Source organism: Mauremys reevesii, linkage group 2, assembly GCF_016161935.1.
Source record: "Mauremys reevesii isolate NIE-2019 linkage group 2, ASM1616193v1, whole genome shotgun sequence".
NCBI lineage: Eukaryota > Metazoa > Chordata > Testudines > Geoemydidae > Mauremys > Mauremys reevesii.
In genome coordinates, this window is record NC_052624.1 from 254,934,981 (window position 1) to 254,951,507 (window position 16,527).

The window sequence follows — 16,527 nt, forward strand, 5'->3', positions numbered from 1 at the left end:
GATTAGGTTGTCAGATAAATATTTTTCCCAGCATCATTGTAATCTAATTTACCTTCCTCTACGCTTCTCAGAATCATGTATAAGTAATTATACCTTCCTTGTAATAACACAAGAGGCAAATCTTGCCCTTCTTCCACAGCTGTGGAGAGTGTCAGATGCAGAAGAACAACATGGTTCTACTCAAATCAGGTAAGAAATTGGAAAGTTTGTGCATGTGGAAATACAACTACATGCTGGGTGGGCAAGGGGAGGAATAGATGGACCGTGTGGATCCATTGCTACTTGGAGCATCTCCATAGTGTGGGGACACAAGATTAGCCAGGGTAGGTGCAGGAGTTTTGCTAATGTGAGGAGAAGGGTTTTAGTTCTATGTACCTTGTACTAATGCTGGCATGCCCTATTCTTTCTACTTAGCACCTCTTTTAATTAACCAAACTGTGCTACTAGCTAACTTTAAAGACCGCATCCTTGGTAGGCCAAGTGGCTGTCTGTCATGGCATATATCAGCATGGAGAGGAATTCAGATGGACTCATCTCCATCCTGTTGTGCGAGAGAGATGGGATCAAGGAGCAGGTTACTGGTAATGTAGTGCTTGATGTGTACATGGCACTAGCACCTTACAGTGGGGAAGGATGTTAAATGTTGGAGGCTTAACTAAGCTTCTTGTAGACAAAGTGAATAACTTTCTATTTTAAATACTAGTTTCTTACAATTGTTGCCAATTATTAATCGGCATTTATTAGCTAGCAATCTTGAGACACCAGTTATTTTGAACTGACATGGCACTGACACTGCTCCCATGCATAGGCAGGTAGGATTATGTAAAGAAGCTTTCATTGTCATGACCTATTTTGCCTTGTTCAAAGTGGGAGTTCAGTCTCTAGTGTTGTCTATTGAACATCTTTTCAAAAGCACTAAAATTCATTTAGAATAAAAGGTTAACTTTAAAGTTTAAACTGAGCACTGTTTAGTGGCCTTTGATCTCTGGAAACAGAGTTACAGGGAAGACGTAGTTGGAATCTTATAAGAATTTGTTGATATGCAGCAAGTGTGATTTCTGATAATCTAGTATCAGTTTGGGCAGGGTTTCTTTTAAGGAGAATAAATTAAATACACTTCTGATGCACACTTTCATCTCTTTGGGCCTAATCTTGTTCTTTGTGCTGACTTAAAGTTCATAAACTAGCCACAAGGGAGGTCCCCAAGGAAGAGGAGAGGGAGGATCCCGTTCCGCACCATAAAGCCTCAGGGTTGCTATAATACTCAAGACTGTTGTGTTCCTGTCCATGATGGTGAAGTGTCATTGAAGTTGTGGTATTGCAAAGCCACTGGTACTATCCCCCCAAACTTCCCTCAATCAGTGCACAGGGAACTCTCATAGAACACAGTTCTGTAGCACATGAGGGATAGTAGCTTCTTGTGCAGTCTTCTGGGATCACGCCCTCCCAAACTGTGAAAACACTCCACTGTTTCTGTAAAGCCTATAGAAAAGAGAATAGGATTTGCCACTTAATTAACTACTACTACTAGACTAATCTGTCTGTTTTTCGGGATCTTGTTATATGCACATCTTCTGCTTTCTTTCTTTGTGCCAGCTAGTAATGCTAAGTAGAATATGAAAACACTCAGAAGTGGTTTAGGCCCAAAGTGTTAGGTTTTATCTGGGGCAGAATGAGGCAAGAGAGATGCAAACCTTTCTATCCATATTTGGTTTAAGCCTCCTATGAGTCTGTTTGAGCAGTCCTTTTGTATTTTTAGAGTTTGGATATTTAGTGGTTGGTACTATATAAAAACTCTTAAAATGAGAGCTCAAAAGTATTATTGTTCTACTGTATAAGAATGGAAAAAGTAAAGCTGACAAATTAAAGCTGGTCTATTTTCACCGTCCAAGTTTAGTGAAATACCAAAAGTAAACAATAGCATAGTTAACAGATTCTCAACCATGTTTGTTTCTATAATATCAGATAGTGGTAAAACACAAGGAAGTTGTGGAGGTTTTTTTACATGCATGTGCAATCCTTGATAAAGTCAACAATGGATGTTTTGTTTTAATTGGTGTTATTACTTGATTTTGTTTTTCAGGACAGAACACTTGTATGCCTTCTTTATTCAGTGGAGCCCAGAAATGTATTCAGAGGATACTGGGGAGTCTATTAGAGAGCCTGGGTTTATAGTGGTAAAGAAGAATGAAGAACCTGAAACTGGTGATTGCACTAATGAAGCTGCTTCTAGAGAGTGGGAGGTAAGGAAAAGCATTGTCAGGGGATCTTTTCTTACATTTAATATTATTGAAAAAGTATTGAATTATATTTTTGGTACAAGGAAAGATGACTTAAATAAGTTGAAAACATATATAAAGTATTTCATATACTTAATACTTTTTATCAATTCATTAACTAGAATTATTCAGTTGTGTACTTTTTAATTTGTGCCACCCTAACGCTTTACTGTAACGCATTAGTTTGGGCAACATTTCACCAATTACGTACCTGCCCTTTTTTTCCCATCCAGCAAGCTGTATTTTGGAATACACTGTAGGAGACTTCCCCCCCCCCTCCCCCCCCAAAAAAAAATTGAAAGAGGTGTAAATAGAGCAGAAAGTACTATCTTTGTACAAAATCCATTTTTTGATCAGAAGGCTTACCATTGTTTAAGGAAACTATACCAGAGTAGACTGTTTCAGTATGTATTAGGTGCACGTGCATAGAGCCCTGAAAATCTGCAGATATCCACGGATGTCCGCATCCATGGACCATGTTTGTGCATCGCAGATCAGATGGGGATACAAATGTTGTATCCTCACAGAGCTTTACACATTCAAAGCCCTGTGTGTCACTGCACAAATCTCATAATGTAAATATAAGGTGCTGTGAGAAAATAAGTACACTGTAAGTGTGTATATATACAGAGGACCTTTTATAAATTGTAGGGAGTTTTGTTGGATTAACTGAGAGAGCCTACTTTTTTAGATTTAATAACATGTAGAATGTTGTTTGGATTAATATTAAAATGTATTACTGGTAGAATGCATATATGCTTCTATAATAAACATATTACTCCCATGTGTATCAGTGTACATTGTGTGTCTATGGACACATATTACATGTGCATACAGTTAACATATTATTTGTATGTTTTTTAAGTGTCCATATGGAGAAAAAAGTCGCTTGAAATTTTCGTGTGCAGTCAGTAGTTTGTCTAAAATTGAAGTGTCATAACAAATTATTCCATTTGAATATTGTGTACAAGAGTTCAATATTGTCATTTGAAGCAAACGTATATTATAGAAGTATCCATTAGCATCACTTAATTTGGGTCCATGTAACCATTACAAACTCACTGTCAATCTTGCATCAGGATCTGCTGTATTTTATTGTTGTATATTGGAGTGCCAAAAATCCATCTTAATTTTTTTATAATGCCCTTTTTAATTCTAAATACCTTACACACATTTTTAACAAGTTAGATTCACTTTAGGCTTAATGTGGAGACCAGTTTTCTTCTCTGAAAACTTTTTATCCTGTTTGTTTTTAAATTTCTGAAATTAAGGATTATAAATGAGAACCCTGAGATCCATAATTTTATCAGAAGCAAACTACAAACCACTGCTTCTGCAGCATAATAGGTCTTGCCTGTAGGTTTACAATGCTACATTCAGAACTTTAGCTTAGCCTCGTACATGCATATGCTGCATAACATCAGGCTCTCATTTTCAAACTTGTACCTCTGTTGCATGGGTATATTGGTGTCCAAGTATTGTGCTGGTAACAAATTGCAAGAAAAAAGCATGTGTGAGTAATAGACTGAAAGTTCCAAATTGTGCCTTGAAAATTGGGGCCCAGATTGAAAAGTGTTTAATATACAGTGCTCTAAATATAATGTTTTTGCCTTGGATTGGATAAAATTTCCAATATACCTAATTTTCTTTCAAAAGAAAAATGTTGCAAGCAAAGAATGTGGATAGGATTAGGAAATGGGTGTGGGAAGCTTCTTCTATATCTGTCCCAAAGAAAATTTTCCAGCTAACTACAGTATGAGCTTGTCTCTTTAGAAAGTGTACTATTTCAGGAAAAAAAAGTCTAATGGGGAGAAAATGTGATGTACAATATCTGCAACTACCACTGATCCTGTGATAGATCAGGAATGCTATCTCAGATTTGACTTCATTACTTTGATCCATAGTATTGTACAGTATAAAGCATTACAACACTCTTTAAGTGAAATAATTCAGCTGTATTATATTAAACACTGCACTAGCTTATAAGAAACTGAGTTACTAGTGTAGTGGTGCTTACTTCCACTCATTTTTACATCAGTTAACTTTACAAATAGTTCTAGTATTGAGCATCACTACCAATTCACAATTAAAGGATGACAAGTGACATTCAAAAAATGTCAGCTCTATGTGGGATATCTTGGATCTGTTTCTCTGTTTTTTCCTCTGTGTGTGTGTCTGTGATGCACAGGAATCTACTGTTTAGGACTCTCACTGGTTTGGGATTACTTCAGTCTATTGCACCTATCGCTGTGGCAAAGCAGTGTAGAAAGTTTTATTCATTTGGGTCTTAAGGCTTAATTCTTAAGACCCATTTCTGTGAAGCCTACAGGAAATTAAAAAAACAAGGACCTGTCTACACAGCCCTGCAGTTCTAAGGGGAACACCAATAGCAGTGTGCACCAAAGTGCTACACTGTAACTCCCCCATGTGGCTGCTGCATATGCAAACTTAAAGGTCCCATGTTTGTACTGATGTCCTTTTCAAAGAGGACTAATATGCCCTATGACAATTTTTATATTTCTTAGGTAAGAAATAAAACTCTTCTTCTGTGTCATGTTCTGATCAAATGCATTATCTTAACATTATCTCTGTCCATCCTTCTCACCCCTCACTACTGCCTTGTCATGAGAAGGGATCATCACATTTTAAATTAGTTTTCAAGTTCATCAGGGCAGCGATATTGTTTTTATCTGTATTGTGATGAGCTTAGCATACTTTTGAGAGCAGCAATAATGCCATAAATCTATTACCCTTAGTAATAAGGGAAGTTTGAATTGAAATGGGGATTTTTTGTATCAATGTTTATAGGCATACATGCTTGTGATGGTGTTTATAGATACAAAACTGTTCCTGCATAGAGATTTTCTCTAAAAAGGTGCCTTACATTTGCATCTAAGCACAATCAGACTAGGCATGAGTCTAATATCTTCGATCAAGTAGTTGCATAGTTGCCACTGAAAATACCTTCTTCCCCAGTGGTTCACAATGTAAACCTAGGTGTTTTCAGCTCTGTTGTACCAGTGGAGGCTGAGAGAGACTGAGTTAGCTATGTTCTAACCTGTGTATGGGTTTATAGACTCTAAATTATAGATTTTGGAGAGCCTGCTGAGTTCATGAAATAGGTGTTCACGTGTTTGCACTAGCCTTCACTACTCTTAGATGTGATGCTTGTGTGTTGGTCAAAGCCTCTTTGAGGCAATGAGTATTGGAGACTGAAAGAGTTTACTATAACCTGGAGCTGTGAAAACATGGACCACAGTTCCATAAAAACAGGAAAAGATCCTCAATCAGTGCCTTCCAGATTTCTTCTGAGCCTGATTGCAAAGACTCTAGGAAGCTTGCAGAGAATAAATGTTAGCTCGAATTCTACCATAATCTTGAACACTTGGCTTAAGTGAAGTTAAGTAATTGGTTCATGCATGTTTTTTGTATTAGCCTCTTCAAAATTGGCTAGTAACACATTCTTTAGGGCAGGGGTCTCAAACTCAATTTACCTTAGGGCCAGTGCCAGTCCTCAAATCCTCCCAGCAGGCCAATGTCACTCATGCTGCCCAGAACCCGCCCTCAAAAAAACTCTGCCCTACCACCTGCCAAAGGCTCTGGGATGGAGTTTGGGTGGGGGAGGAGGTCTGGGGTAGGGGATTGGGGTGCAGGCTCTGGGCGGGAGTTTGGGGACGGGAGGTGGTGTGGGGATGGGGTGCAGGCTCTGGGAGGGAGTTGGGGGCTGGAGGGGGTGTGTGGGAAGGGGAAGGGGATGCAGCGCTTACCTGGGGCTCTAAGGTGGAGCAGGGGGCCCTCACATGCTTCTGCCCCCAGGCACCACCCCTGCAGCATCCCATTGGCCACAGGGGCGCTCAGGGCAGGGGCAGTGCGCGGAGGCACAGCCCTGCCCCACCCTGCTCCACCTCTGGGCCGCAGGGAGGGACTGGCAGCCACTGGAGTGAGCAGGCAGACACAGTTCAGCTCCGCTGTGCTGCTGGGGCCCCTGAGGGGTAGCAGGTGGGGCCAAGGGAGAGACCCGGCCCCAAAACTGCTGGAACCCCGTGGGCCACATTGGGGAGGCTCGTGGGCCGCAGATGGCCCGCCGGCCGGGAGTTTGAGACCCCTGCTTTATGGTGTTTTGTAGCATGCCTTCTTTTTTGATCTCTTGCTGTGGAGGTCAGATATTTCTCTAGTATGTATTTATTGCCTTTTTCATTGGAAAAATATACTGTATGTCACTTAAAGCAGATAACCTTTATTCTATGACCAAGCTAAGTTCAGTTTATGAAAGAAAAAATAGAAGCAAAAGTGCTGTCCTTTACCTTTGATTCTTTAGTGTTTAAGCGTTTATCTGCCAAAAAAAAAAGAGAGAGAGAGAGAGAGAGAAATTGTAACTACTACTTCTGCGAGTATTGTCCCTATAGGTACTCCGCTTCAGATGCACATGTACCTCTTGAGCCCTAGCTTGGAGATTTTCCGCTGAGCAGTATCTGTTTGGCCAGTGCATTTGCTCTATACAACCTTGTGCTGCACTCTGAGGCTATATAGGGCTGTGCAGACGAACCTCCCTTGTTTCCTTCTTTATCTGAATGACCAACAAGAACAGTATGAAGCAGAGGGGGGAAGGAGGGTGAGTAGTGGAGTACCGATAGGGGGACACATCTGGAAAAACCAGTTAGAAATGTACAAGGCATTTCTTCAAGTAGTGTCCCTATGGGTGCTCAATTTCAGGTGACTCCTAAGCAATAGCCTCATAGGATACTCCAATCAAGGGCTTGAGAGGCACCTGAAGTGGAGTACCCATAAGTACATACATCTTGAACAGGGGTTCTCAAACTGGGGATCGGGACCCCTCAGGGGGTCATGAGGTAATTACATGGGGGGTCACGAGCTGTCAGCCTCTACCTCAAACCCCGCTTTGCCTCCTGCATTTATAATGGTGTTAAATATATATTTTTAAGTGTTTTTAATTTATAAGGGGGGAGGGGTCACACTCAGAGGTTTGCTATGTGAAAGGGGTCACCAGTACAAAAGTTTGAGAATCACTGATCTTGAAGAATCACAGTTACTGCTCAAGGTGAGTAACATTGTCTTACATGGAAGGCAGTACTAGGTTTGCTTTTTAAATATTAAAGTTAAAAAAATTGTCTACTTAAAAGTTAATTTTACTTTTAATACTAAATTAAAATCTCTATTCTGCCTATTGTTGTGTTGGGTTAAGTGCTGCACCTGCATAAAGCCTCACTATCTTCAGTGGGGCTCAGTGTAAGTGCAGCAATATACCCACATCTAACAAGTCACAAGACTGGGGCTCTTAAGTGCTATGATAATACAAATAATAAAATTGTAATGGGTCCAGTACTACTTGGAGCATTACAGGTATTGGAGAGCTATCAGATTGATTTTTCTTTTTTGTTACATATGCCTTTACATTTATGAAAAATGACTCTTGGAATTTCTGAATATCTGAAATTTGCATCCCAAACAAAAGGAAAAAACTTACAATGAAATGCTCCAGACTCAGATGGATGAATAAAAAGCTATTAGGAGTGATCAGGGAGCCTATAGAGAATGGAAAATGACTGATCAGCAATGAGAGTTAAATCTTGGAAGTTATGAAATGTAGGAATAAAGTGAAAATTGCTAAATGTAAGATAAATTAGCTCCTGACAAGGAATTAACTAAAAAACCTCTTATTTTAGATAGAGAATAAGAGAGGATGATGTTGGGCTGCTATGCAGTGTGGACGGGAAGGAGATTAAAGATAGTCTAGGTGTTGCCCAAAAGCTGTATGAATACTTTGCCTCTGTTTTCAATAAGGATGATAATATGGAACATGGGCATGAAGGCAGGACAGCTGATGGAAATAGAAATGGAGACAACCACCCGTCACGCCTCCATGGCACTGTATATAGGTCCCTGCTGACCCACTGCCTCTTTAGTTCTTTCTTACTGTCAGTGATGGTCGTTGGAGCTGAGTCTCTCTCTTGCTTTGGCAAGAATTTCCCCTAGAGATTTCTGCATCTTCAACCTGCAAATAGGTATAGTTAGTTTTTAGTTGTAGTTAGTTTGGGGGTTCCCTGCCACCCCGGTTCATTCCCTTCTTTGGGCTCAGGGCATACCATGACCGCAAGGGTTTAAACCGTGCAGGACCTGCCACAAGCCCATGCCAAAGGACAATCCCCACGACTCCTGCCTAAAGTGCCTACTAGAAGGACATCAAACAGATTGGTGCTCTCCAGGTTAACGGAACTCCCTTCGACCCCTAGCAACATGCTTACTCCTCTACCTTTCGTGGAAAGTAGCATTCCTGGTGGCCAGGAGGATGTCTGAGATAAAAACTTGGACATCTGAACCTCCATATACAATCTTTCTACAAAGACAAGGTTCAGTTGCGGCCTCACCCAACCTTCCTGCTAAAGGTGGTATCTCGGTTTCACATAAGTCAGGACGTTTTCCCTCCAGTGTTTTACCCCAAGCCACACACCAACAGCCAGGAACAAAGACTCCATTCCCTTGGTGTGAGGTGGGCTTTGGCTTTCTATATTGAAAGGACAAAACTGTTCTGGAAGTCTAACCAGCTATTCGTCGCCATAGCGAACACGATGAAGGGCCTCCCTGTATTGTCCCAAAGAATTTCATTGTGGATCGCATTTGGGCATGTTATGACCTGGCAAAAGTGCCAGCCCCGATGCGAACAGCTCATTCTACAAGGTCACAGGCCACCTCAGCCACTTGCCTCACACAAGTCCCTGTACAGGAGATTTTCAGGGCAGCAAATGGGTCCTCAATCCACATGTTCACTTAGCATTATGCCATCGTCCAGCATGCCAGGACGGTGCAGCTTTCAGCAGAGCGGTGCTTCAGTCAGTGAATCCGTGAGCTCTGACCCCTCCTCCAGTGGTCTGCTTGGGAGTCACCTACTTGGAATCGACATGAGCAAGCACTTGAAGAAGAAAAAATAGATACCTACCTTTGTGTAACTGTTCTTTGAAATGTGTTGCTCGTGTCAATTCCAAGACCCGCCTTCCTTCTCCTCTGTCAGAGCCTCCGGCAAAGAGGAAAAGATTTCTTGCTAAAAGAGCATAGGTGACTAATGCCAAGAGATGGTTTGCGGTGAAAAATCCCAACCAGAGGGAGGTGCCTCCCTGCATCCTTGACTTAGGTCCCTATCTCCAAGAGAGGGCTGGAGCTTAGTGCATACCTCTCTGCTTGGCATCTATCATTGACTATTTTAGGCAAGGAGTTGCCTCGCTTTACTGGCTTTTGTGAATCCCATTCTAAAGCGCCTATCTCTCTCCATTCATTATGTAGGGAACCTGGGCAATGATCTCAGGTATTGAAAAGTGATTTTTCTAATCATCTAAAAGTAAGACATGTTTGATGTTCAGCATCACCATGCTTAAGTTTCTCTGTGAATCTATCCCATAGATACTACATTTCTCTTCATTCCTCACTCTAGGTCTGTGGGTGTGCAGATATTCAGCAAAATGTGCTCCCTGTCATATCTTATTTCTTTAAGTGATAAGGTCATAATGCCTTTTGACAAGTTGGATAATATTGCCCCAGCAGAGCGCATGAAATCTAAAAGCAGCAGGCTTTTTTACAACAAATATGTAACTGGTACACAACATTTTGCCAAACTTTGAGATTGATGCTGATGTATAAACCACAAAAATCTCAGTGTAATTTTTTTTTTCATTTTGTCTTTAGCTGTTAGTTTGGCACTGTTTTTTTTATTTACTCAATTTATAAGAATTTCATTTGGTAACAAATTGCTGACATTTTAGCATAAAATACTCATTAGAAATGTGTAGATACTGTCATGTACTATTATTGCATCACTATCTTTTAAAAATGATCAGTGTTTGATCAGCAGCCAACATGTGCATTCATGGGCATGTTTTTAAAAGACTGATCTGCATTGGAGGATTAGATTCCTTTGTTCTTTGAACTCCAGTAGTTGTATCTGCACATGATCCATACTATCATTACTGCCAACTCAATCTCTGTAATGGCAGATATATGAATTGTTGGGGTAGGCTTGGCAGAAAGCATTGCATACAGTTGCAATAAGATGATATCTTTAATCCATGACTGTTATAAAAAAAATGAACACACATTTCACTGTTCACATGGGTGGGCTTTTAGGAAGTTTGTTGCTCTTAGATGCAAATCAGACATTAATATTGCAAATTAAAGACATACAATAACAAAATGTAAATATATGTAACTAAAATTGCAATTAGAAGTGGTTGATCTTAACCCACTCATAGCTCTTTGCATCTCCACTGATGTTTGGGATTACATATATAATATGAGAATAGTTACAATCTCTACCTTTATGCATTCTGTTATGGGGGAGCTGGTGCAACCCTGATATTTTGGTTGCCTGTTCCTTTTTTTTCCATTCTAAAAGATTGACTTTTTTACAAGCTCTGATGTCTCCATTGCTTGCAGCAGTCCTTTCAAATTTATCAGGAAGAAAGTCCTGGGGCTAGGAAAGAGCTAACACTCAATTTCATGGGACCAAAAAGGAGCAGCAGGGTTATAAAACTGTTGAAAAGTTGTCATTTTCCTTCTCTTATCTGTGTACCCAGGAAAACCTTGTCAGCAAGACAAAATAAGTTAACATTTTGAAAAGCTGGGCATAATGCATCAGCTCTTACTGTACTGGGAATGACTGGCAGCAGTTGTAGTGGAACAGTGGGGGAGAGCCAGCCAAGCCATACTCCTCATCCCCAACCACACCAATCAGATCAGGAACATTGCATGGAGGCACCAAGTGAGGGGAGAAGACATCCTGTCCTTCCTCCACCCCCTCAGTTTCTGGGCGATGGGAAGAGAGGGCCAGTGTCTACCCCACCATCTCTTGGATATATTACATGGCACCAGCGGCATATCCCACCTCTCTGGGATAAAAGCCTGCTGCTACTGTCAGCTAATGAAGTTAGTGCTGTAGCCCAACTGGTAGAAGTCTTGTGCAGTGCTGATGATTCTGGTGGTGTATGAATATTTTGGGGGTGGGTTGTATGTAAAGCATTTGTTTATCTTTGTCTTTTAAAAACCACCCTAATTCTACCCTCTTGTTCGTAGGTGTTATGATATAGTCTCCAATTTTATGATTGCATACTATTTCTCTTCTCCCCTCCCTATCCCACTCTGTACACATAGGATCTAATTTCCCTCTAAACTGCATAGTCGCACAGGCGTGCAGCCACGGGGGCCTGAACTGGAGAGGAGAGAGGTAGGGGGCGTGTAGGGCTGTGGCCGGGAGACACCTCTTCCTCAGCCCCAGCCCCGGAACTGCCCACACCACAAACCTCTCATCTCTGGTCCTACCCCAGAATCCGCACCCCCCAGCCAGAGCCCTCAACCCCCTGCACCGCAACACTTTGCCCTAGCCCTGAGCCCCGTCGTGCACCCCAAACTCCTCATCTCCGGCCCTGCCACACATCACCTCCATATCGGTGCACATAACAAAATTCATTCTGCACATGGATGTAAAAAATTAGAGGGAACATTGCTTAGGATCCCTGCCTCCTTCATTGTACAGATTGGATGAACAAAGGGGCAGAATTAAAGTTGTCCAGGCAGCTGCAGTCTGACTTCGCAATCAAATAACCTTTTTTTAAATATAGAAATGTAGGGCTGGAAGGAACCTCAAGATGTTATCTAGTCCATCCCCTACACTGAGGCAGGATTAAGTATATCTAGATAATTGATGACAGGTATTTGTCTAACTTTTTTTTAAAAACCTTCAGGGACAGAAATTTTGCAACCTCCCTAGGTAACCTATTTCCACCACTTAACTATCCATAGTTACAAAGTTATTCCTAATATCCAACCTAAATCTCCCTGCTGCAGATTAAGCAGATTACTCCTTGTTCTACTGTCAATGGATATGGAGAAGAATTGATCACTGTCCTCTTTATAACTACCTCTACATATTTGAAGACTTATCATGTGTTTCCCTCCCCCTTAGCCTTCTCTTCTCTAAACATTTCCACTTCTTTCAACATTTCTTCACAAGTTGGGTTTTCTAAATTACTTGTTTGCGTTGCTCTCCTCTGGATGCTCTCCAGTTTGTCCATATCTTTCTTAAAATGTGTGACCAAAACTAGATACAGTACTCCATCTGAGACCTCACCAGTGCCAAGAAAAGTGGAACAATTACCTCTTGTATTTCACAGATGACGTTCCTGAGACACATCCCAGAGTGACACTTGCCTTTCCCCCCCCCCCCCCCCAACAGCAGCACAGTGACACACATTCAGTTTGTGGTCCATTATAATCCACAGATCCTTTTTAATGTTTCCTTCCTAAGTACAGTACTTTGCACTTAGTTTTATTGAATTTCATCTTATTGATTTCAGAATCTCTCTCCAATTTGTCAAGATCTTTTGGAATTCTAACCCTGTCCCCCACAGTCCTTGCAACCTCTCCCAGTTTTGTCATCTGCAGACTTGATAAGCAGATGCATCCACTCCAGCATCCAAGTTAATAATTATAATTTTGAATAATACAGGATTCCATTAGAAACATGCTCCTACTTTGACAGCAAACCATTGATAACTACTCTGAGTATGGCCTTTCAACCAGTTCTGCATCCAGCTTATAGAAAGTAACTTCATCTAAAATATATTTCTCTAGTTTACTTATGAGAATGCCACATGGAACTGTGTCAAAAGCCTTGTGAAAGTCCAGATATGTTATGTGCATTGCTTTCCTCCTATCTACTTGGCTGGTTACCCTGTCAAAGGAGGAGATTAGATTGTTTTGACATGAATTCATCTTGTAATGGCCAACATGGATTTGTCTTTTCACCTTACTATGCTCTAGATTTAAACAAATTGTTTAGTAACCTGTTCCAATATCTTTTTGGGTCTGAAAGTTGGACTGGTGGGTCTGTAATTGCTCAGGTCCTCCTTTTTTGAAGATAAGTACTGTGTTAGGAATATATGGTCAGTTTTCATAATGGAGAGAGATACATAGTGGGGTCTCCCAAGGAGCTATAGTGGGAAAAGTACTGTTTTAACATGTTCATAAATGGTCTGGATAAAGAGTGTGAACAATGAAGTGGGAAAGTTTGCAGATGATACTAAATTAATCAAGATACTTATGTCCAAAGCTGACTGCCAAGAATTAAACTGGGTGACTGGGCAACAAAATGGCAGATTGAATTTAATGTTGATAAATGTGAAGTAATGCACATTGAAGAACATAATCCCAGCTATACGTATAAAATGATGGGGAGCACTTACCTGGAGTTCTCTGAAAACATCTGGTTAATGTATAGCAGCAGTCAAAGCTAACAATGTTAGGAACCATTAGGAAAGGGATAGATATTAAGACAGAAAATATCATCATGCCACTATATACATCCATTGTATGCCCACACCTTGAATACTGCATGTGGTTCTGGTCACTCCATCTCAAAAAAAAAAAAAAATATATATATATATATATATAAAAACAACTGGAAAAAGTACAAAGATAAGGAAAAAAAGTGAGTAGGGGTATGGAACAGCTTCCATATGAGGAGAGATTAAAAAGACTAGGACTATTCACCTTTGGAAAAGAGACATCTAAGAGGAGATATGATAGAGGTCCCCACTCCGAACTTTGGGGTACAGATATGGGGACCCACATAAAAGACCCCTAAGTTTATATTTGACCAGCTTAGGTTAAAAACTTCCCCAAGGCACAAATACCTTGCACTGGGATGGTATTGCTGCCACCACCAAGTGAGTTAGACAAAGATTTAGGAAAAGGACTTGGAGTTTGTTTCCCCAAAATATCCCCCCAAACCCCTTCACTCCCTTTTCTGGGGAGGCTTGAGAATAATATACCAACCAAATAGGTAACCAAGGTGAGCACAGACCAGACCCTTGGGTTTTTAGGACACTAAAACCCCAATTAAATTTTTAAAAATGGAACTTTATTATAAGGAAAAAAAATAAAAGAAACACCTCTGTAAAATCAGGATGGAAGGTAATTTTACAGGGTAGTAAGATGTAAAACACAGAGGATTCCCCTCTAGGCAAAAGTTTAAAGTTACAAAAAAACAAAAACAAAACACAAATAAACCTCCCTCTTCGCATAGGGAAAATTCACAAGCTAAAACATAAGATCATTTAATGCATTTTCTTGCTATTACTTACTATTTTTGTAATATTAGATGTATCATTTTAGTAGGAGCTGGATTACTTGCTTGGTCTCTCTCTTTGTCTCAGAGAGAACAACACACAGAGCACAAAGCAAAAACCTTTCCCCCAGATTTGAAAGTATTTTTTCCCTTATTGGTTCTTTTGGTTAGGTGCCAACCAGGTTATTTGAGCTTCTTAACCCTTTACAGGTAAAAGAGGGATTTTATGCTATCCTTAGCTGTATGTTTATGACAAGGTCTATAAAATCATGAATGGTGTGGAGAAAGTGAAAAAGGAAGTGTTTATTTCTTCACAGAGCACAGGAACAAAGGGCCACCCAATGAAATTAATAAGCAGCAGGTTTAAAGCAAACATAAGGAAGTACTTCTTCACACAATGCACAGTCACCCTGTGGAACTTGCTGCCAGGAGGCCAAAAGTATAACTGGGTTCAAAAAAGTAGTTCATAGAATTATAGGACTAGAAGAGACCTTGAGAGGTCATCTAGTCCAGACCCCTATACTCATGGCAGGACTAACTTTAGTATTATCTAGACCATTCCTGACAGGTGTTTGTCTAACCTGCTCTTAAAAATCTCCAGTGATGGAGATTCCACAACCTCCCTAGGCAATTTATTCCAGTGCTTAACCACCCTGACAGGAAGACACGAAACTGTTCAGGAACCACTCATACGTAGTCATTTTTGGGGTAGCATGTGTCAGATAGTTTTATTAGTAGCTAGTGAATAGCAACGTTAGCCTTCTCTCTCTCGCATATGGCATCTGCAGATCAACATGGTATAGATGGAATGGTAGGTCCATAAACCATTTGAAAGCTGCCTCTGTGACGTGGATTCATCCAATTCATTTTTGAATCCATATGTGAGGCACTGTGTTATGTGTTTGACTGTGGTGAGACTATCCAAACCATCTAACAAAGGGAAGTATTTGATTTTCTACTTGTGTATCAAGTAGCTGCATCTTCCATGGTTTTTTCAGATGCAGTTCAGTGTGGTCCAAAGTCTGCGTGGCAGGTCAAAACCAGGAAGGTGGCTTGAGTCAGTAATTAGGTGTTGTTTTGGAACAGTAGATGAGGTTCAGGCACTTTGCCACTCCCTGGTTGGATCCAGAGACATGAGATGGTCACGTGTGGTCCCTAGTGCTTTTCAGGATTTCAGGCATTTTGGGGGCATGTTATCCATAACCTGTTGGATTGGAAGTTCTGGGTACTCTTCAGCACGTGTAAATTCTCATGCTGCGACTATATCTCGGCAAATAGCTGGAGGTTCAGTGTTGTCTAATTCAGAAAGCCACGGTACAGGTGTTAATTTTAAAGTTCCCATGATGATTCATATGGTCTGATTCAGCTGCCTATCCACAAATTGCACAGTACTCTGAAATGGAGTACACCAGGGCCAAGGCCGATGTTCATAGCACCAGGGCTGTTGATTGTCAGCTTGTTCCTGCTAACTTATGTTGATGTGCATCTTTGCTTTAGGGGCTCGTTTTTTGAGATGGTCATGAAAGGTCAATGTGCAGTCAAGAGTGACACTGAGATATGTTGGCTTTTCACATAATGCACAATTTCATCACAAGAGTGTTTTGTGTGATTCTGTTGTCAAGGTGGAAAGTAAAGGTTACCAATGCTTGGATTTAGTCTCAGCCGCCACTTGTAGAAGTACTCCTCCATGATCTTAAGGTGAGATACTAGTTCTTCTTTGAGTGATTGCTCATGTAAATTCCAATTAGGTGTGCATGTGCTGTGTGCACAGCAACTGGAAAGATTTTACCTTAGCAGTACCCATCAGGTCAGTCCTGGAGTCCCCTGGAGTGGTGCCTCCAGGGTGCAGAATATATAGGGCCCTGTCAATCTGCCGCCACCTCAATTCCTTCTTACCGCCTGTGATAGTTAGCCGGAATGCTCGTTGTATTCCTTGCTTCGGCAAGCCCTTTCTGTCCCTTGGCAGTTTTTGTCTGTAAATGGTTAGTAATAATGTTAGTTGTATATAGACTTTCATTTGAGGATACTCCCCATTTCCCCCCTTCTCCCATGTTACTGGGGCATTCTAGGTTAAACTTCCTGCATGAGGTGTTTGGGGGAAGCCCACCAAAAGGACGG

The 16,527-nt window shown here is 40.9% G+C and overlaps 1 protein-coding gene across 1 annotated transcript in view; it reads left to right on the top strand.

Annotated features, from left to right (window-relative positions):
* Window positions 1-16,527, top strand: part of OXR1 (oxidation resistance 1) — a 472,825-nt gene that overhangs the window by 405,652 nt on the left and 50,646 nt on the right. Inside the window, 1 exon segment of the mRNA XM_039522142.1 lies at window positions 2,084-2,243. Within this exon segment, the coding sequence (XP_039378076.1) occupies window positions 2,084-2,243 (160 nt within the window).